General features: G+C 45.6%; 2 protein-coding genes across 3 annotated transcripts in view; one reads left to right on the plus strand and one right to left on the minus strand.

Moving 5' to 3' along the window:
- Positions 1-6,278: 6,278 nt before the first annotated feature.
- LOC135622880 (histidine--tRNA ligase, chloroplastic/mitochondrial-like) lies at positions 6,279-13,577 on the plus strand. The gene is made up of 12 exons (XM_065125174.1): positions 6,279-6,539; positions 6,611-6,771; positions 6,867-6,962; positions 7,398-7,486; positions 7,683-7,812; positions 8,762-8,854; positions 9,778-9,852; positions 10,990-11,107; positions 11,198-11,340; positions 12,498-12,626; positions 12,871-13,031; positions 13,173-13,577. The coding sequence occupies exons 1-12, from the start codon at positions 6,368-6,370 to the stop codon at positions 13,309-13,311; spliced, it is 1,506 nt and encodes a 501-aa protein (XP_064981246.1). The 5' UTR covers positions 6,279-6,367; the 3' UTR covers positions 13,312-13,577.
- Positions 13,578-13,864: 287 nt separating this feature from the next.
- LOC103973115 (glucomannan 4-beta-mannosyltransferase 1-like) overlaps positions 13,865-22,258 on the minus strand; it is a 30,742-nt gene continuing 22,348 nt past the window's right edge. The window contains exons 2-11 of one of the 2 annotated variants that reach the window (XM_065125156.1): positions 16,752-17,113; positions 16,103-16,690; positions 15,851-15,949; positions 15,480-15,747; positions 15,290-15,400; positions 15,085-15,221; positions 14,911-15,024; positions 14,635-14,834; positions 14,366-14,560; positions 13,865-14,281 (exon numbers count right to left, since the gene is read on the minus strand). In XM_065125156.1, the coding sequence (XP_064981228.1) occupies positions 14,122-14,281; positions 14,366-14,560; positions 14,635-14,834; positions 14,911-15,024; positions 15,085-15,221; positions 15,290-15,400; positions 15,480-15,747; positions 15,851-15,949; positions 16,103-16,414 (1,596 nt within the window). In that variant the 5' untranslated portion in view covers positions 16,415-16,690; positions 16,752-17,113 and the 3' untranslated portion in view covers positions 13,865-14,121. Of the gene's footprint in view, positions 14,282-14,365; positions 14,561-14,634; positions 14,835-14,910; positions 15,025-15,084; positions 15,222-15,289; positions 15,401-15,479; positions 15,748-15,850; positions 15,950-16,102; positions 17,114-22,258 lie in introns of both variants that reach the window. The other variant, XM_065125164.1, reaches the window with a different exon arrangement.

Below are 22,258 nucleotides of genomic sequence, written 5' to 3' on the forward strand. Positions count from 1 at the left end.
TAAGAAACATTGCCTACCCTGCTGATAATTGGGAAGGGCCCTTCATACTTACGCACCAATCCTTTGTGAACTTTGTTCCTGAAGAATTGGAGTGATGCTGGTTGGAGCTTTACCAACACCAAATCGCCAACTTTGAACTCTTGTGGTCGCCTTCCCAAGTCTGCCCACTTCTTCATCCGTTTTGCCGCCTTCTCCAAGTAAGCTCGCGCAATATCGGTATTTCGATGCCACTCCTTTGCGAAATGATAGGCTGATGGACTACTCCCAGTATACCCAATTGCCATAGTGTGCGGAGTCGACGGTTGTTGTCTTGTGATAATTTCGAAGGGGCTCTTGTTGGATGCAGAGCTCCGCTGCAAGTTGTAGGAGAATTGGGCGATGTCCAACAGCTTCACCCAATCTCGTTGATTGGCACTCACGTAGTGCCGGAGATACTGCTCCAAGAGCGAATTTATTCTTTCAGTCTGGCCATCCGTCTGGGGGTGGAGGCTTGTAGAGAAGTATAACTTTGACCCCAACAATTTGAATAGCTCGGTCCAGAATCGTCCCAGGAACCGAGCGTCTCGATCACTAATGATATTGTGTGGGACTCCCCAATACTTCACTACGCCCTTCATCATCAGTCTGGCCGCCTCTTCAGCTGAACAGTGTAGGGGAGCAGCAATGAAAGTTGCATACTTTGAAAACCGATCGACCACCACGAGTATCGATCCAAGTCCCCCTACAGGTGGCAAGCTTGATATGAAGTTTAAGGAAATGCTCTCCCATGGCCTTTCTGGTACGGGCAACAGCTCCAAAAGTCCCACCGGCTTCCGCTGTTCCACCTTGTCTTGTTGGCAAGTAAGGCATGTTCGAACATACTCCTCCACATCAATCCCCATCTTTGGCTAGTAGAAGGCCCTCTCCACGAGAGCCAACGTTCTGTGAATGCCGGGGTGTCCAGCCCAAAGGGAATCGTGACACTCTTTTAAGAGTTCACGCCTTAAATTGTCCACTCGGGGAACATAAACCCTATTCCCTTTTGTGTAAACAAGTCCCTCCTGGACCCAAAATCGTCGTGCCTTGCCTTCTTTGATGAGCTGCATCAAGATAACTGCCTGGGGATCACTATACAGTCCATCTCTGATTCGGGAAAGGAAGTTGGAGTGTAACTGACTTGCTTGGCCTCTGCCCTCCAGTTGTGCAGCATTCACGCATTCCACTTTCTGACTCAGCGCATCGGCCACGACATTCGCCTTCCCGGGCTTGTATTCCATTGCCATATTAAATTCAGCCAGGAAGTCCTGCCACCGTGCTTGCTTTGGGGAGAGCTTCTTCTGAGTTTGGAAATAACTCAGGGCGATGTTGTCTGTCCTTAGCACAAATCGCGACCCGAGAAGGTAGTGTCGCCAAACTCGTAGACAGTGGATCACTGCTGTCATCTCCTTCTCATGCACTGGATACCGCCTCTCGGTCTCGTTGAGTTTGCGGCTCTCGTAGGCCACCGGATGACCTTCCTGCATGAGTACTCCTCTAATAGCGAAGTCCGAAGCATCTGTGTGGACTTCAAAGGGCTCTCCATAGTTTGGCAATTTGAGCACTGGTTCTTCTAGGACAGCAGCCTTCAGGTCTTGGAATGCTATCTCACATTTGTCCGACCACTTCCAAGGCTGCTCCTTCTTCAGCAACTCCGTCAGTGGGGTTGCCCGCTTCGAATATCCGGCAATGAAGCATCGATAGTAGTTGACGAAACCAAGGAAGGATCTCAACTCTGATACCTTCTTTGGAGTTCGCCATTCCGCAACTGCTTGCACCTTCGACTTATCCATCCGAATGGAGCCATCACCGATTCGATGCCCCAAGAATAGGATCTCAGTTTGAGTAAAGTAGCATTTCTCCCTTTTTACGAACAACGTGTTCTCCCTGAAAACCTTGAAAATCGTCCGAAGGTGCTTGACATGCTCCTCGAGCGTTTGGCTGTAGACGACGATATCGTCCAAGTAGACGACCACGAACTTATCCAAATACTCCTTGAATAGCTGGTTCATGAGAGTACAGAATGTGGCCGGAGCGTTGGTTAAGCCAAAAGGCATCACCAAGAACTCAAACGCTCCATATCTGGTCACACAAGTAGTCTTTGCTTCGTCGCCTTCAGCAATGCGCACCTGCCAATATCCCGACCGAAGGTCGAGTTTTGAGAAATACTTCGCCTTGCCCAATTGATCGAACAAGTCCGCAATGAGCGGGATGGGATACTTGTTCTTCACTGTTACTTTGTTGAGGGCTCGGTAGTCGACGCATAATCGGAGGCTCCCATCTTGTTTCTTTTGGAAGAGAATTGGAGCTCCGAAAGGTGCTTTAGAGCTGCGGATGAGACCACCGCTTAGCAGTTCACCTAATTGCTTCCTGAGTTCTGCCAACTCTGGTGGGGGCATGCGGTAGGGTGGTCTTGCTGGAGGCTTCACTCCTGGCTCCAGCTCGATGCTGTGATCCACGCCTCTGCGTGGTGGGAGAGTCTTCGGCAAATCGGGTGGCATAACGTCTTTGAACTCTTTTAGGACGTTCGCCACCACAGCAGGTTCTTGAATGGCCTCCTTGTTGAGTGGCTCTAGCTTCATTGCAGCCACGAATGTCAGTTCGCCTTTTCGCACCCCTTTCTTCAATTGTAATGCCGAAAGGTGTTGGGGCTCCTTGGTTCCTTTCCGAGAGACGGGAACCACGCAGGGGTCGTCGCCTCCCATCATACATAGGGAGTTCAAGAACGGCATCGGCACCAACTTTGCCGCGTGCATAAACTCCATTCCAAGAATCACTTGGAAGTCGTCCAGTGGCACGGCCATCATGTTGGTGTTTCCGCTCCAAGTCCCGATTTTGATAGGAACACCCTTCGCCAACCCAGAGATTCGCCTGGCCTCCGAGTTCACCGCCTTCATTTAGCTTGGGCTCTTCTCTAAGGTCAACCCAAGTCGCTGTGCTTCGCGATCGGCTATGAAATTATGGGTAGCGCCCGTATCCACCATTGCACGGGTCGTTTGGCCATTTAGCTTGATGTCCATATACATCAGCTCGCTACTTCCTGCTTTTTGTGCCTTCGTCTTCATGTTCTCCCCCACTTGACCCCGCATAGCGTTCAACAAACGCATTGCTCCCATTCGGGGTCCTTGCGACTCCTCATCGTCGCTGCTGGATTCTAAACTGCTCGAACTAAGAGCAACAGCTTTGCCCTTGTCCGATCGGGGAGGGTGGATGGAAGCCGTCAAGGCATTGAGTGCCTGTTTCTGTGGGCACTCCCTTACCATGTGCGGTCCTCCGCACAAGAAGCATCCTCCAGGTTTTGAGGCCTTGCCTTTCGGGTTCGGCCCTTTGTGGGAGCTCTTCTTCTTCTGTTCGCCCCCGAGCTCCTTCCCTCGAGAATGTTTTGGAGGGTGATTGCCTGAAGATTGTTTCCTTCTTGCTGGGTCTTTCGAGGAAACAAAGTCGGTGAGCCTTTCTGCAGCTGCAATTGCCCCGACCACATCGGTAACATTCCTTCGATTTAGCTCCTGTTGAGCCCATGGTTTCAAACCATCAAGGAAGCTGAACAACTTGTCCTTCTCGGACATGTCCTGTATGTCCAGCATTAGTGCAGAAAATTGCTTCACGTAGTCTCAGATGGTGGTACTTTGGCGGAGTTGTCTCAACTTCCTTCTTGCGACGAACTCTGTATTCTCCGGTAGGAACTGAGTTCTCAACTCCCGCTTCAAGTCTTCCCATGTGTCGACTCGACACCGACCTTGTTGGATCTCCTCCCAACGAGTTCGCCACCAAAGTTTCGCATCTCCGTTCAGATACATTGTTGCTATAGAAACTTTGGTATCTTCAGAATCGGGCCTCGTAGCTCGGAAGTATTGCTCCATGTCGAACAGAAAGTTCTCGAGCTCCTTGGCATCTCTAGCCCCTCGGTATCCATGGGGCTCAGGTGCCCTCAAGTTTTGTCGCGGTGCAACGCGGGTGTTGCCTCCTCCCGCATTTAGCGTTCTTGTGAGCATAGCCACCTTTGCCGTGAGTTCCGCCACAACATCCTGTAAGTGCTGCACGGAGTCCTTGGTGTCATCAGACAGTCGGTCGACTAGGGCCTCGACCTTGTCAATCCTGGACTCCGCTTCCTCTTGCGAGCTCTCTACCCCAACAAGTCTTTGTTGGCCATGGTAGAGTTCCTCCATGCTCACTTCCAGAACATCCAGGCGGGTTTCCGCCGTCGTGAGTCTCTCCTTATGACTCTTTTTCCCAGTTAGCGCACTAGATTGCGCTTCCTCCGCTCGCGGAGAGTTGCCAACTTCTCGCTCATCCTGTTCGCTACCGCGATCCTCGTGAGTGGCTCCAACAGCATGAGAGAGAGTGTGCACAAGCAACCCACCTGCGGCTGCTTGGGGCAAGGTTCCGGCTTGCCCCGTCTTGCTTGATTCGCCACGATGCTTTGCCATGGCGAAGTTGCGAAGTTCGTTCGCTGTTCGATCGAAGAGCTTGCCCACTCTGATACCACAATGTCACGACCTTACCTGGAATTGCCTAAGGCGTGCGACACCCTCGCGGCCGAAGACGCGAACTTAGCTTACGTTGCCTAAGTCGCGAGTCACCCTTGTAGCAAAGACGCGAACTTAGCTTGCGTTGCCTAAGTCGCGCTTCGCCCTTGCGATCTTGCTCCGCAAGGATCAGCCCACTTTGTAACCTCTCGCAGGTCCCGAAGGACCTGTAAAAGAGAAAGAAGTTAGTTCGAAAGAACGAGCAACGGACTAGTCCCGAAGTCTCACGAAAAGGGAAGCTTTACAAGCAATTCGACGAACACCTTGTGTGCACAAGAGAAAAGAGGGAGAGGGAGAAAAACAAGGCTTTCAAGGATGAACGAACAGCTGCAAGCCCACAAACAGCCGCTCACCTGGTCCCGGGCGCAAAACCAAGTTCCCGTAAAGGTCACGTGCGAACTTGCGAAAGAGTGTTCAACGCCCGGTATATAACCGAAGCCCCATCTAGCCCTGTGCCACCCGGGGGGTTCCTGGGGTCTGAGATGGCTGACATTTTGGTGAGCGGAGGCAGCTCTCCGCTCACCTCCCGCGGCACGCGAAAACGGAGCTGTTTTGGGCTGTTTTGGGGTTGTTTTGCTCGGTTCGGTGAGCGGTCGCTTTGCAACGCTGCAGCTTGTTCGAACTTACATATTTACAAGCAAAATGACCCAAAACCATGAGAAAACATGCTGTCAAGCAGCTGTACATGCGGGTGTGAGCGACGAACGGTTCGTTGAACGAAGTTGTTGCGGGTGCGCGACGACCGTTCGTGACAATTCGGACCCCTGAACCAGCCGCGTCGACCCCGAGGTCACGACTAAAAAAGTTATTTACCATAACAATAGGAATCACCCGAATGATTTCATGGATACAAGAAATGTATTTATTGATGTTGTAACACCAGGAAATATTAGAATCGTTTGAAAGCCCTTCATGTGCTATGATGAATATGATGAGCTTCACCACGACGGTGGTGCTGCCGACGTCGTCGTCCTCTTCCATCTCTGCTGCCTCTCCACCTCCTGCTGCTGCTGCTGCATTGCCGGTCTCTTCCTCCTCCGCTTCTTCTGTGGCGAAAACCAATGCACACGTTGATGATTCATGCAGGAGATCATGAAATGAGAAGCGGGTCAAAACATTTGTAACGCCTATCTTACCCATGGCTGCAGCCGATGCCCTCTCTCTCGTCCCACGAGACATCATTAACATCAAACAAAGCACACAACACATTTCTCGACCATGAGTAGTGTACAAATTCATCAAAACCAAGTTAAACATTAAATCTACAAAACAATGTTTATCTTATGTCAAAACTCCAATCACCCATCCTATCATTTCAAATGACCAATTGATATCTTCGATTTATTACCCATGCTGAATCGTCATAGATCCATTCAAGTCATGTATGACGTAGGGCGATGTGTGTTCTTTTTCCATTATATATTTCAGATCGTCATAATCGCATCAATCCCATCTTTAGAGGACCCGGATCATCTTATCGAGCGCAGGATCACCGTCCAATCACGTCGTGACCGTTGCATGATCCGAGCACGGAATCCTGAGGGTCATCGTTGAGATTCCCACGAGAATACGATGAGCGGTGTGGATGCGCCGACTTTGGTGTACGGATGGCCGGGTGTCTTCCTTTGTTATACAATTCTCGGTCGACAACTGATACGGCGTAGCGCACCAATCAGGGATCTTTATCTATATCGGTTGATGAACTGCCACGTATCGCTATCCGCTCCCCCGTTAGGCATATCAGAAGAAACCCCGGACCGGTTGAAGCCTCGCCCTCGCTCCCGACCCCTCCTCTGCGGGAGAGAGAACTCGAGATTCCCCTCCCGATGTCCGCCTTCCCGGTTCTACAACACCACCTCCTCTTCCTCCGTCCCCGCCTCCATCTTTCATTCATACCATTCTCCCCTCGCCTGCGCCGCCGCCTTTTCTTCTCCGCCGCCTCCGTTCAATGTTCCTCGTCCTTGCCCTCCTCCTCCTCCTCCTCCACTGCATCTCGAGGTGAGCCCTCCCATCCTCGTTGTCCTACGTTCACCGACCTGCTCCGTCAATCTCATCCGCTCCTCATTCAGACGACATCGATGAGGTTGCGGAGCCGCCAGGCGTCCCGCCGCCGCCTGGTTCCGGGAGGGAGACGCAACAGCTCATTGATGTTAACCCTCCAAGGGGAACGAGGGATTTCCCTCCGGAGGACATGAGGCTTCGGAACTGGCTCTTCCAACAGTTCAGGGAGGTAAGAGTCTGGTGAACGGTTATATGGCTATCATCGTGTTGGTGTTCTGCACTCCAAGTGTTCGATGTTATTCGTGGTTGATGTATACCTGTCAGGTGTCTCGGATTCTATCTTTCGAGGAGGTTGATTTCCCGGTCCTCGAGTCTGAGGCTCTTTTCATTAGGAAAGCTGGGGAGGAGATCACCCAACAGGTATGTGCATACTAATTTGATGTATGTGCTTGGACAATAGGAACTAAAGATGCGATTTTTAGGTTATTTCTTGACGAGTGGTGGCGACCAGTGTCATAATGTCGTTTCCTACACTATCTTACTTGTGCCCGCAACTTCAACCATCAGTTAACTGCAGACCTTTTTGGCGCTAGCAATATTCTTTGACTTCCCTCTGTTACTAATTCCTTGCGAAGTCTATCTTCTTCTGATGTACTAATTTAAGACAATAGGTAAAGAAGTGTAGGATTTGTGTTCTTTTTATGTCCTGGCACTTCTTTATTCTCCTCTTTTCATACTGCCGAGTAGATACACTAAACATTTCCTAAAATTTCGCTGCTGAGTTTGTTCACGTTCATATATGTTTAAAATATTTAAAAGAGTATATTATTTGACTGATTAATCTTTCATTGTCAGCTGTACAATTTTGAGGACAAAGGGGGTCGCCGTGTTGTCTTAAGGCCTGAAATAACCCCTTCACTTGCACGACTTCTTATAAAGCAGGGGTAATCTTTCGCATAAGACTTTTTGAATATGCATGAGAATCTATCCAGCTTTTCTCTTTTACATACAGTTCCTCCTTGTTGTGAACCTCAGAATGATTTATGGAGTCTTTGTGGTTGTTGACTACTTATATCGGTTCATAAAAGTGATTGTAGTATCCTTCACCAGAATTAACATTTTACATGCCTCTTTGTTCAGCAAATCAGTCTCTCTTCCATTAAAATGGTTTACCATAGGACAATGTTGGCGATATGAACGGATGACAAGAGGAAGACGTCGAGAACATTACCAGTGGAATATGGATATAATAGGTGTTTCTAGAGTTCGGGTATGTGCAGCTGCACTTTTGTTGCAGTATATTTTACTGGTAGTATTGCATGTTTTTTATTGTAAGTTTTTTATATGTTATACATCTTGGTCACATAAGAAAAGACCATGACTATTTTCTTCTCCTTGTATGAGTGGTTCAACGCATCATTGTCATATATTCAAAGGATTTCTAAGATTTTAGCATTAATTAAAATTTTAGATGACTAAAAGATTGTTAACTTTATTTCTCTTATATATTGTGTTAAGAAAGATAGGATATTGTTGAACATATTTTTAATGAGTAAAAAATACAATGGTTAAACTAGAGATGGAGACTTGCAGTTAAGGACTGTCATATTTCACATAGACATAAAGATTTGTTTTTATAAAATAGTTATAAAAGCAGCTATGCTTTATGAATTATATATGTAATTAAGAAACACTGAACAAAAAATTAGTTCCAATGTGATGAGGAGGTTAAGATAGATGTATGGGATACTAGATATTCTCAGTTGAAGATAAATTGACAGAGAATGTTTAAAAAGGATTTGTTGCACAAGGCAAGCCAAGATTAGAGGTTCAAGGAGAGGTATAAAACCTTATTAGAAATAATAAAAGGGAGACTTGATGGTCCTTAACATGAGTAGGATAATATTACCCTTGAAGATCTCAAAGGCATGTAAACATCTATGTAACTGATACACTTGGTTGGGAACTTAGTAGTTGTGAATGTTGTAACAGTGTCATATATAGCATAAAAAACACAGTACAAAAGAGAGCACAAATCGTGAACGAAGTATTATGATATAATCTATGGGAAGAAGTTGAATGCAATGGATAACATTCTCATAAAACATTGTAAATTTCAGTCATTAAATTTTTCTCTATTTCACAGTCATAGTTTGGAGAAATATCTTTGATGTTTCTTTTCTCCCTGAGAACCTGTCTAGATTTACTTTTGGTCACAGGCTGAGGCTGAACTTGTTAATGCTATAGTTCTCTTATTTGAGCGGCTTGGGATAACTTCATCAGATGTGGGAATCAGAGTCTCTAGCCGAAAGGTACATTTAAATCATTCTTTTCTTTAATTTTAACATGTCTATATATCTGTGTATATGATTGGAAAGAGTATCTCGGTTCCTATTTCCTACATTTATGGTTGGTAGTTTATTCGACGTTGAAAGACTTGGAATTTGTAAAAAACTTGAAAGGTGAAATATGTTGAGCTTTATAAGTACAAATTTACATAATCAATATAGGTACATAAAAATAAAATATACATACATATTTATTTATTTATTTATTTATGTATGTATGTATGTGTGTATATTTTATTTTTTAATGCATATGTATCCATCCATAAATATAACAATATGTTTATCAGTTGCAGCACCTGTTTATAAGCATAGTCGCAGTAGTGTTCCTTCAGTCTTAGGTGCATGCACAATAATCCTTCAAAATGGGTAGCCAAACCATTGCCAATTGTGTGAAGAGTGCTGATTCTAAAAGTAGGCAAAGTGTCTGAAATGCTTTTCTATAAACGTGGCTAAGATCTGTTTCTGTAATCATTCTTCCATCTTCTATTGTTGAGATAATGGCTTTCTACTCAAAGGGGGCATTAGAATTCAGATGCCACAACCATTTGCCAGGCATCACTAGATTGTAAGAATTGAGATATATAATTCCATGATCTTCTAGTTCTCAGGATTTGTGTATTCCAACTTACAAGCCCATTTGATCTACTATCAAGATCATGAAATCCCATAAAAAATTGTCCCAATCTTTTTAATATTCTTTATTAACTATGTAGTCATTTTCATAACACTAATGTAGTACATGGATCATTTTAAGAAATTGTTTGTCTTCTGATGTTTGTCATTGATGATTGCTCTCAATTTATCCTTGTTCAAATTATTAGGTGGAACTCCGATATAGAATTGTGAATGCATAGCCGCCTCTGATTTGAATTCTTTTCTGCTTACAGGTTCTCCAGGCAGTGTTGCAAATGTATGCTATACCAGAACATCTATTTGCAGAAGTTTGTGTGATTGTTGACAAGGTTAGTTTACCTTCCAACTCTTAATATCTTCTTCACCGACTTATAGTTTGAGTTGAAACAATTAGTTTTACATGCATAAGATAGTTTATCATTTACAATTGAAGTGCTTCAATGCTGATTGTGGTACTTGTACTATTCATTAGTTTCTGAGATGCATCAGCTACAGATGTTTATCTTTTGTTAAGATACCCTATCCAGATAATGGTTAAATTGAAATATATTAGAAACATTGGAAGATTTGAGATTTTAGAGATGAAAAGCATAAGATACTTCCATTTGGTAATAGCTAAACCAATAAGGTAACATAGTAGGCATGAGCTCTTACTAACAAAAGGTGGCAGCTTAACAAATCGCTCCAAATTCTGCAGTAAATATTGGATATGTCCTAACTGACACTTAAATAATTGCAGATTAGAGAGAAGATGGAAGGATGTAATAAATTAATAATGCTAAGTTGATATCTGAGACTAAAACTGTTGTTGATTCCCTTGGGGAATATAACTCACATAGCCATTTCAAATATCTGCAGTTGTGCACATTCATTGATTATATGACAGGGGACACCAACCAACAACTTTTTAAAGCAAGTTCAATCACTACCATTGCAGCCTAAAATTCAGAAACCTGGAGATAGTGTTTGTGTGAAATGTAGTTGACCACTAAAACAGATGTAAACAATTTGTCTCAGAATCCTAGAAAATCTCAACAATATGGAGTATGTGATTACTGTTCGGTTGGATCACCAGTAAATAAAAGCCTTTTGAGTTGTGATGAAATGTCCTCAGCCAGTTGTAGTTTTCTTGATCAGCACTTCTTGCATGAATCTGCTATGAGACCAAAGGCTTGAGTTTGAGAACGCTTTGTGTCCTTCAAAATTTCTAGAAGACATTTGCACTAAGAAGGGACATATAGCTGTTTCTCTTAGCCTAAGTGCTGCTTGAAATTTATAATTCCTACCTTTAATTTAGAAAATTCTTTAAAAACTAGTTTTTTCTCACTTATAAATAAGATCTTGGTATCCAGTGATTATTTGAGTTCTGACCACCCATTCAAAATGTTTCTTTCCATCTGAATTTTTTACTACAATATATGTTAGCTTTTGTTCTTATGATGCTCGCTCTGTTGCATATAGTGCAGTTGGGAAAAATTACTAAAGAAGAGGTTGAAAAAGAACTCATGAGTGCTGGGGTAACTTCAGAAGCTGTCAAGGGGATCGTTGAAGTTCTCTCTCTTACATCATTAGACAAACTTGAAGGTTTGTTGTTATAGATAATGGCTACATGTAGTGGTGCTTGAACCAACAGAGTGTTAATCTTTTATGACATGTCTGGTTGTGCTTATGCAGCGGTACTGGGTTCTGATGTTGAAGCTATTGCTGATTTGAAAAAGTTTTTTTCACTTGCTGAGCATTACGGTTATTCTCAGTGGATTACTTTTGATGCATCTGTAGTCCGTGGACTTGCCTATTATACAGGAATAGTATTCGAGGTCAGATATGTAGTAAATTTTCCTGTTACTTCATTTTAAGAGTTATGGTTCTTAACATGTCATATAAATGACAATAAATAGTCACTCAACTTTCTGTCGAAAAGTTAGGAATTTATAGGTCAGTTAATCTAGATGCCCTAGGTTAGCTGAACTGCAAGTCTTTTGTGCTGCAATCAAACCTTGGTTCGAATGTTGACATCTCAATTCCTTGCTTTAAAGATATAATTCCAGTGATCACGTGATCAAATACTTCAACTACATGCCAGTCAATGTTTCAAAACCAAACGATGCAGTAGAGTTTATGTTTTATATGCCAAAGATGCAGTCATTTTGTTCTCTATGCGGATACTTACAGAAGTAGATGTCTCCCACCAAATTTATTAGTGTTCTGATCAGAGACTAATTGATGCACATTGACAGCTATTCTTACATTGTTTGGCTCAATTATCGTCTAATCATGATTCACTTTCAAGAATTAGAAGTATCATGCAAGTCATGAATCCTGTACAGGGAAACAAAACCGAAAATGGGTATACTCACAAGACACCATGTTTAAACATGATGCTAGATCAAAAGCAACAGGCAAAGAACCAGTCATTTGAGAGGTTTTCTCAACTTCTGCTGTATCACCTGCCCTTTTATGAGACCAGTCACACCCTTAGTGAAATTTAGCATTAGTTTATTAACCTTGGTATCTTAAACAAGTGAATGATTTGATTATGGTTTAATTTCATCTGGTTCCAATCAATTTGAGTAATAATTTACTTGGATGCTACATTGATATCCATTTGTCCATTTTTGCTGAATGTTTTGGTTTTACTAGCAACTATGATGCCATTTGTCCATCTTAGCTGAATGTTTTGGTTCTACTAGCAACTTGATTTTGTAGATGGATATGAAGTTAATTGGAATAGTATTCTTTTTCTTTTTTATTGCTGCCAAGTGCAACTCTTGTGTTCTAGTCCTTTCTCTACCAAACCTTCTACCTTGCAGACTGCATTTGAATTTCCTCTTTTATTAATGCACATAAGAATGAGATCGATCATGCTTGTGTCACATAGTGTATCACGTTCATACATAACAAATCTTGCATACATGATGAATCTTGGAGGTAACTGCCAGTTGTCTATTAATTTGTCACTTTTTTGTTTTGCCAGGCCTTTGATAGAGAAGGCAAACTACGAGCGATTTGTGGTGGAGGAAGGTATGACCAGCTGCTGTCCACATTTGGAAGTGATGACATTCCCGCTTGTGGGTTTGGGTTCGGAGATGCAGTTATAGTGGAAGTAAATATCTGGTTGCTTTATTGTTAATGTTGTTTTTGAGACATCCAGAATTAAGATACTCATTATTAGATAAATATGAACATCCCAACAGAAATTTAAATCTTAAGAAGAACATGCAACTGTTACTCAATTTTTAGTCAACTGATTTATTCACTATTCATTTGAAACAATTCATCAAGTGACCATCTCCCTTCATATCTGCCGTAACCATCATTTAACATCTTCAGAATGGTCATCTTTGCAGTTGCTAAAGGAAAAAGGGCTTCTGCCTGATCTGGGTCGCCAAGTAGATGACATTGTATTTCCACTGGATGAGGAGCTTGAAGGACAAGCCTCCATGGTCGCCTCCGCCCTCAGAAGAAAAGGCCATAGTGTTGACCTTGTAGAAGATAAACGCCTTAAATGGTATGTCTTAAACTGTTTAAGTTTCATTAATTTAATAAAACCCCATAGGTATAGCCTGAAAATGTATATCATGCAAGAAACTAACAACTTGTGTAATTTTGAAATGACTCTCTTGATTGTTATTTCTTGATTATTTGATAGGGTTTTTAAGCACGCCGAACGAGTCAATGCAAGCAGGCTTATCTTGGTTGGGAACTCTGAGTGGCAACGAGGTATGGTTCGCGTCAAGGTCCTATCGACCAGAGAAGAATATGAAACTAAAATCGATGAACTTAACTGAGTGTTATAGATGATTGGTTATTTCTGGGCCTTCATCCTTGTCGATTAGTGAACCTCTCCTATTTATAGAATTGCTGCCAATAACAGGTGAGTTTTCTCTTAGTGGATTGCTACATTGATTGTTACCCACTCCCATCATTTCTAGTAGATTTGGTTGAGCCTCATTTTTGTACAAGCGCAATGTATTATGTTGAAATACAAGTCTTATGTACTTCATACTCCACCTTCCAACTTTTAAATATGTGCCTGTTATTTGTTCTTTCTCCACTTATCCGGTCAAACATTCTCTTATAATGGAAATAACTGTACTGCATATCAGAGTGTTGAAGAACTGCAGTGACTAATATGTTGAAGCTTTTGACCACCATGGATGCCTGCACAAAAGCTACCTCTGCAAACATATATATTTTGACAGGGAGAGAGAGTAAGAGAAACTGGAGCATGGAGTAGGATGATGCATCTGACTGGTATATTCCACCAGTGTTTCATTACAAAGGTACTCATCATAAGCAACTGATATGATATCTTTCTTCTTCTTAAAATGACATCAGAGTTTTTTTGGCTTTATTATTATTACTCCAACATTCTTTGTATTGCTACTGCATCTTTCTTGCATTTAAGTAAAGCTTAAAACATCTATAGAGTGGGGTCAATGGTACGACCCTACTGACCCTGTCACAAACCCTACATCCAACGTTGGATTTCCCGTGTCTCAGGAGATCAGAGCAGTGGGAGCAGTATGTTAGTTCTGTGCACTTGGGGTGTTCGGCAAATTGAATCTGAAGGCCTCGGCCGTCTCCCCCTTTCCTTCTCAGTTGGAAACGTATACGCCAACGTAACCGAAGCCGACGACGAAGAACGCCATGGATTGGGCGAACAAGTAGACGTAGAAGAGGTCGCGGCCGAACATGATGTCGTAGATGGTGCAGTACAAGAGGAAGAGTCCCATGAGGACCTCCATCAGGTGGATTCTGATGCAACCGAGGTATCATCATCAGTACAAGTACGCGGCACTCTTTTGTCCTTGAGATGACGACTCTGCAGCGTTCGTTTACCTTTCCACGATGCGGCATCGAGATCTTCTGTGCGACCTGGAGCTGTTCTTGTTCCTGGAAGCGTTCCCCAGTTTGGCGGTGACGATCCACTCGTAGACGCGGTTCGCCTCCAGAAGCCCTATTATGGTCGCCTTGGCTCGGTGCATCGCCATGACGTTCTCGAACAGGATCCAGAAGATGATCAGGTGGAAGGACCTGCGCCATGATCCAACAGGGAAGCTTTCTCATGGGAATCTCATGTCGTTAGCGTGATTCAGGATTTGGGTAACCTGGGAGTGCAGATGGCGTTGAGGACGGTGGTGGCGGAGGGGATGTAGACGGCGATGAACTTGGGAAGATGGACGTCCGGGAGCAGGACGCACGCCGGGATGATCACGCAGTAGAAGAAGAAGGTCACAAAGTGGGCGACAATCTTCCTCACGAAGAAGAAGTCGTAGATGACATGGAACTTCTTCCAAGCGGACACCCTCTGCAGGAAACCACATCGCTTGCTACAGTAGGAGCTTCGGGGGGAGATCTCCAAAGGAGGAGGGTTTCGAGGGTACCTTGCAGCATAGGATCTCTTTCAGCATCTTCCGGAACAAGTTTGCCGGGCCACAAGACCACCGGTGCTGCTGAAAGCGGTACGCCTTGAACGTGCTGGGTAGCTCGTTCTTCACCTGCAAGCACTAGTAGATGATGCATCCGAGCTCGGTTGGGAGAGCAGAGATGACACTTACTGCCAGGTCGCCGACGAACACGAACTTCCACCCTCTGAGGGAAGCCCTGACTGCAAGATCCATGTCTTCCACGGTGGTCCGGTCCTTCCACCCTCCGGCGTCGACGAGGGCTTGCATCCTCCACACCCCCGCAGTGCCTGCAGATGCATGCATCCGTGACCGTCGTCTCCTGGTCATGCATGCGAAGAGGGAGGAGGGCCCTTACCGTTGAACCCGAAGAAGGAGTACGTGGAAGACCCTACTTCCTGCTCCACGCTGAAGTGGTAATCCAGAGACATCTCTTGGAGGCGGGTCAGGAGGCATTCGTCAGCATTCACTGCACCAGAACGGATAGACGTGGTTGATGATGAATAACGAGAGCTACCAACCACCTGCAAGCACTAGTAGATGATCACCATCGACGGGCTCACCGAACTTCCATCGAGCTTGCACCAGAGCGAGCTCAGGGTTAGTGAGAAGGAAAGGGATGGTCCTCCACAGGTAGTCGGGGTCGGGTTGGAAGTCGGCATCAAAGATGGCGACGAAGTCGCAGTCTTTGGCGTAGCTCTTCTCGAGGCCTTCGCGAAGGGCGCCCGCCTTGTAGCCGCTTCGGCTGTTCCTGAACTCGTACTCCACGTTGACTCCCTTGCTCGCCCACGACTGGCACTCGTATTCCACCATCTCCTGCGACGACCACGGCAACCAAAAGCAAGCATCGTAGGTGAGCAAAGCATCATCGCATGTCGTTGCCACGGTGGTTCTTTCTCTGTGTTGCAGGTATCATCACCTTGATGACGGGATCAGTGGAGTCATCGAGAACTTGAACTATCATCTTGTTAGACGGCCATGACATGGCGCAGGCTGCCCCGATCGATAAGCGGTAAACCTGTCATCGCGTGCTTAGCATTTGTGTTCCTCTTCATTACCAACTATATGATTCATAAAAGCTAATCACATAATTACGAACTGACAACATCTGTTTGGATGGGCGATTGCAGAGTTGTTAGATGATGAGCCGAATGGCCGGCCATTGGCGTACCTCTTTCTCGTTGAACATGGGTATTTGGACGAGCACCATGGGGTGGGACGACTCCGCCTCCATCTCCTGCCTCATGGAATCGAGCTTGTACTTGGTGTACCGCTTGATCCGGAGGAGCTTCACGAGGACGATGACGATCGCCATGTACACCCTCTCCACGAACAGCATCACCGACATGAAGGCGCACGCGTACATGAGAGCCCACAGCAGCGGCACCACCATGGGCGTCCTGATCCGCCGCCACAGCACCAATAGCCTCTCCCCCACCGCCGCCCCATCCCCGGCGCCTTCCACCAGCACGGGGTTCCTCATGATAGCAGCAGCTTTGACGTTCTACCACCGTGGTGAGGAGTGGGCGGTGCAGGGCGGGAGTAGTTATATAGGGCGAGGACAGTGAGCGGTGCTGCTTAATGAGCGAGAGGAGGAAGAGGAAAGGTAATATGACAGGACACACGCTTTGCATGCAGGATTAGAAGGGGCGAAACAGTTGGCCTAATGGCTAGTTTTTCTGCAACCTTAACCGACATGCTTATCGAAGACGCTGTCCTGATGATTCGAGCTTCAGATGAATCGGATCGATGAGTCTTCCTGCAAATGAAACAGTGTCTTGAATGGGATGGATAGGGGTAATTAAGAGGCAGAGACGTACCTGTCGATGTGGGATGGATTTGGTGCCGGCGTCCGGCTGTCATGCTTGTCCTTTGCATCGCTGGTTCAGAACCGGTGCAAGTCTCCACGTTGAGTCGAGAACAGCTAAGGCAGGAGGGCTGTGACAAAGAGAGCTGACACATTTCCTGGTAGCGTCTTCCTGTGAATCTTTGACCTCCGATCCCAAACGAGCGTGCTTTAATGTGCATATGTCATACGGTGGTAGATACTATGAATGGCTCGCATATGATGCAGTGCTTCCGACTGCGGAGGAGGAAGAAGAAGAAGAAGACGGCTACCTTGCACAAGTGCAGTCCAAGTTTAAGACTACCTCAGCTCAAAGTCTGAATTGTTCTGCCTCCACTGCAACGAATAATGTAATAGAATCAGCTGCAAAGTAGGGAAGCCATAAGTCACACAACAGAGTCGTAGCCATTAGCCTACAGGTTCAGACACCGTAAGCAAAAGCAGAAACCTTTAACCATCTAATATGCATGTTATGGTAGGTGTGGAGCATAAACGTACTTTGTCGACCAAAACAATAAATTTTGGTAGTTTGATTAGCATTGCAATCATCTGCAAATTATTTATGGCATAGTAGATACTGATTTTGACCGGGAAATATTATGGCCAATGTTTATATGACACGTGAACATAGACGTGGCAATCACATCCGAGAATCGTGCCTACTCCAACTTTATCTATCTAAGTGGACATAAATTTAAGATAATGATTATAAGCTACCTCTCGATAAAATTAAGTGTTTATAAACCTCTAACATCACCCTTACTCTCATATATACCTTTTGGGACTCACGAGCCATGAAAAACAAAATCGTACAATCACACCCAAAACGACCAATTCCTCGTGAGCCTACGAGGTCGCACCGATGGCGATCAAATGTTAACTTATCAAAATGATGCCAAGAAGAGGGTCATGAGTCCTTGACTCCCCTACGAGTGGAGTAATGATAAGGACATTTAGTCACTTATTGATTGAGGAGTAGGAGAACCAAAGACTTAATAAACCCCCCGGGTCACGAGTCTTGAAAAGGCAAAATTGTACGAGTATGCCTAAGGCAGACAATTACTCGTAAGCCTATGGGATCACACCAATGATGATCAAATGCTGACTTATCAAAATGACGCTAGAATGAAGATCATGAACCCTTGACTCCCCTATAAAGATATTTAGTCTCACATTAGTTAAGGAGTAAGGGAACCAATGGTTTATAAGCTCCCTAGGTCACTTTTATTTTCAAAGGTGCCTTTGGAAGCTCATGAGCTCCGAAAGAGCAAAATCGTATAGGCTCCCTCATGAGGGGGAGTACTGATAAGGACATTTCGTCCCACATTGGTTAAGGAGTAGAAGAACTTAAGGGTTTATAAGCCTCCCGGGTCACCCTTATCTTTAAAGGTGCCTTTTGAGGCTCACAAGCCCCGAAAGGACAAAACCATACGAGCACGCCAAAAGTGGACAATTTCTTGTGAGCCTATGGGAGCGCACCACGACCAAATGTTAACTTATCAGAATGGCACTAAAAGGACGATCATGAGCCATTGACTCTCCTAGGGGGGAGTACCGACGTGTCACGAACGGTCATCGCGCACTCGCAACAACTCTGTTCAATGAACCGTTCGTCGCTCACACCTACATGTACAGCTGCTTGACAGCATGTTTTCTCTTGGTTTTGGGTCATTTTGCTTGTAAAAATGTAAATTCGAACCAGCTGCAACGTTACAAAGCGACCGCTCATCGAACCGAGCAAAATAGCCTCAAAACAGCCCAAAACAGCTCCGTTTTCACGTACCGCGGGCCGATTTCTGGAATCTGCCTCCGCTCACCAAAACGTCAGCCATCTCAGCCCCTTTGAACCCCCCGGGTGGCACAGGGCTGGATGGGGCTTCGGTATAGTACCGGGCGTTGAACACTCTTTCGCAAGTTCGCACGTTGCCTTAACGGGAACTTGTTGTCGCGCCCGGGACTCGGTGAGCAGCTGTTTGTGGGCTTGCAGCTGTTCGTTCAACCTTCTAAAGCCCTTGTTTTCCCCCTCTCCCTCTTTTCTCTTGTGCACGCAAGGTGCTCGTTGAATTGCTTGTAAAGCTTCCCCTTTTCGCGAGACTTCGGGACTTGTCTGTTGCTCGTTCTTTCGAACTAATTAACTTTCTCTTTTACAGGTCCTTCAGGACCTACGAGAGGTTACAAGTGGGCTGATCTTTGCGGAGCAATATCGCAAGGGCGAAGCGCGACTTAGGCAACGCAAGCTAAGTTCGTGTCTTGGCCGTAAGGGTCCCTCACGCCTTAGGCAATTCCAGCTAAGGCCGTGACATTGTGGTATCAGAGCGAGCAAGCACTTCGAGCGAGCAGCGAACGAACTTCGCAACTTCACCATGGCAAAGCATCGTGGCGAATCAAGCAAGATGGGGCAAGCCGGACCCTTGCCCCAAGCAACCGCAGGTGGGCTGCATGTGCACACTCGCTCTCATGTTGTTGGAGCCGCTTAAGAGGAGCGCGGTAGCGAACATGATGAGCGAGAAGTTGGCTACTCTTCATGAGCGGAGGAAGCACAATCTGGAGCGCTAATTAGGAAAAAGAGTCACATGAAGAGACTCACAACGGCGGAAACCCTCCTGGATGTTCTTGAAGCGAGCATGGAGGAACTCTACCATGGCCAACATAGGCTTGTTGGGGTAGAGAGCTCGCAAGAGGAAGCGGAGTCCAGAATCGACAAGGTCAAGGCCCTAGTCGACCGACTGTCTGATGACACCAAAGACTCCGTGCAACACTTACAGGATGTTGTGGCGGAACTCACTTCAAAGGTGTCATGCTCATAAGAACACTAAATGCGAGAGGAAGCAACACCAGCGTTGCACCGCCATAAAATTTGAGGGCACCCGAGCCTCATGGATATGGAGGGGCCAGAGATGCTAAAGAGCGATCCGAGACTATGTGAAATAATTTTCTGCACTAATGCTGGACATACAGGACATGTCCGAGAAGGACAAGTTGTTCAGCTTCCTCGATGGTTTGAAGTCATGGGCTCGACAGAAGCTCAATCGAAGGAATGTTACTGATGTGGTTGGGGCAATTGTTACTACAGAAAGACTCACCGACTTTGTTTCCTCCGAAGACCTAGGGAGAAGGAAACAATCTTCAGGCAATCGCCCTCCAAAACATTCTCAAGGGAAGGAGCTCGGGGGCGAACAAAAGAAGAAGAGTTCCCACAAAGGGCCAAACCCGAAAGGCAAGACCTCAAAATCTAGAGGATGTTTCTTGTGCGGAGGACCGCACATGGTGAGGGAGTGCCCACAAAAACAGGCACTCAATGCTTTGACGGCCTCCATCCACCCCCCCCCCCCCCCTGTTGGGAAATCTTGGGGGCGACATCATATGCGCAGCGGAAGAACAAGAACATCATATGCGCAGCGGAAGAACAAGAAAACAAAATCCCCGATTCCCAAAGAGATGTTCGTTGTTGTGCAAAGATTGGTGCGTAAAATCAGCGAAACTTAAAATTGCATATAGAGTAGATTGTATTACCTAGGGAGATCGTATATCCATGTTTCCTTGCAGATCCTTAAGAGAGGATGAAGGAGGTCAAGCGTCCTCCTCTCTAGCGGTGATCCACACAATAGGGTTGCGACGACGCTCCTCAAAACTCCAGGCCTACTCTGAGGTAGAGAGGGGGAGGAGAATAGAAGAGGCAAGTAAAAGCTCTAGCCTATGAGGCTCTGAATCCCTCCTATTTATAGAGGCCCCCTGTGAAACCCTAATGGGTCCTCCCCTAGTGGGTATTGGATCTGTATCCAATAAGACAAGGGCTCCGTCGGATATCTCATATCCAAACCTCTACTCATCGCAATGCCTACCATATGTGTGTGACCCTCTAGGCCCAATATCGAGCTGGCCGTGAGTCATACCTGTCAAAACTCCTTCTATCTCAGTGAATTATTATCTCTGTAATAATTCACTCGACTCATCTGTTGGGAAATCATGGGGGCGACATCACATGCGCAGCGGAAGAACAAGAAAACAAAATCCCCGATTCCCAAAAAGATGTTCGTCGTCGTGCGAAGATTGGTGCGCAAAATCCACGAAACTCAAAACTGCGTATAAAGTAGATTGTGTTACCTAGGGAGATCGTATATCCCTGTTTCCTTGCAGATCCTTAGGAGAGGGTAAAGGAGGTCAAGCGTCCTTCTCTCTAGTGGTGATCCACACAGCAGGGTTGCGACGACGCTCCTCAAAACTCCAGGCCTAATCTGAGGTGGAGAGGAAGAGGAGAATAGGAAAGACAAGCAAAGGCTCTAGCCTATGAGGCTCTGAATCCCTCCTATTTATAGAGATCCCCTGTCAAACCCTAATGGGTCCTCCTCTAGTAGGTATTGGATCTGCATCCAATAAGACAAGAGCTCCGTCGGATATCTCATATCTGAACATCTACTCATCGCAATGCCTACCATATGTGTGTGACCCTCTAGGCCCAATATCGAGCTGGCCGTGAGTCATACCTGTCAGAACTCCTTCTAACTCAGTGAATTATTATCTCTATAATAATTCACTTGACTCATCGACCACGGAAGTACTAGGTCACTAGGCCGTAGTCCCCAGACGATACAGGGGAATCCAATCCATTGGACCTGTTTGTCCTCAGTTACCGTGTACCTATAATCCTTCATCCATCTAATATCCCAGAGACCGTATATTGAGCATGGTGTTGTCAGACCCATACGGTTTCTACTCGAGTCTCGCTCTAATCGGATTCTCCCGGAGAACTCTTTCTCTCTCAACCCGAATGACCTTGGCCAGGGATTTGTCTGAGCAAGAACACATGGGATATTCCTCTCATGACGCCGAGAGTGGATGATCCTCTATCGACACTCAATAGCCCTCGTAAGGTCGACTACCACTCCCAATGACCAACTGTACTAGATCTGGGACAGCCAAACCTATAAGTCTGGTATAAAAGAGTGGAGCACTCATACAGGACATCCTTGGTGTCTCAAGTCTAAGGACCAAATACACCACTAGGACTACGGAATCGCTGTCTGACAATAAGGCATCATCAACCATCCAGCATTCCGTAAGCGGATCAATCAGTGAACTCATTCTCCAATGAGCACCTGTACTGTATCCCTAGTGTCCCTACACGAGCAGCTCTGAGACCAGCTGCATCCATCATATGGACGGGTATACAGCACACCAGTCTATCCGGTTATCACGATGTCCCTCTCGAGTAACCTATGACCGGGATCATTTAGGATATGTGTTTAAAGGTGAATCGATCTCATTATCGTGATCTCATCACGATCCGATTCCCATTGCACAAATCCAAGGATATCACAATATATATATGCACATATGCAATAGTTATAAAGTGATATACGCCAAAATATAATAAGCAAAAAGATTCTGTATCAAGTCACACGTGTCATCACTCACGTGATTTGGCTTGCTGGGCACCTATGACTAGCAATCTCCTACTTGACCTAAAGCCAATCACCTATG

The sequence above is a fragment of the Musa acuminata genome, chromosome BXJ1-3, assembly GCF_036884655.1.
Source record: "Musa acuminata AAA Group cultivar baxijiao chromosome BXJ1-3, Cavendish_Baxijiao_AAA, whole genome shotgun sequence".
NCBI lineage: Eukaryota > Viridiplantae > Streptophyta > Magnoliopsida > Zingiberales > Musaceae > Musa > Musa acuminata.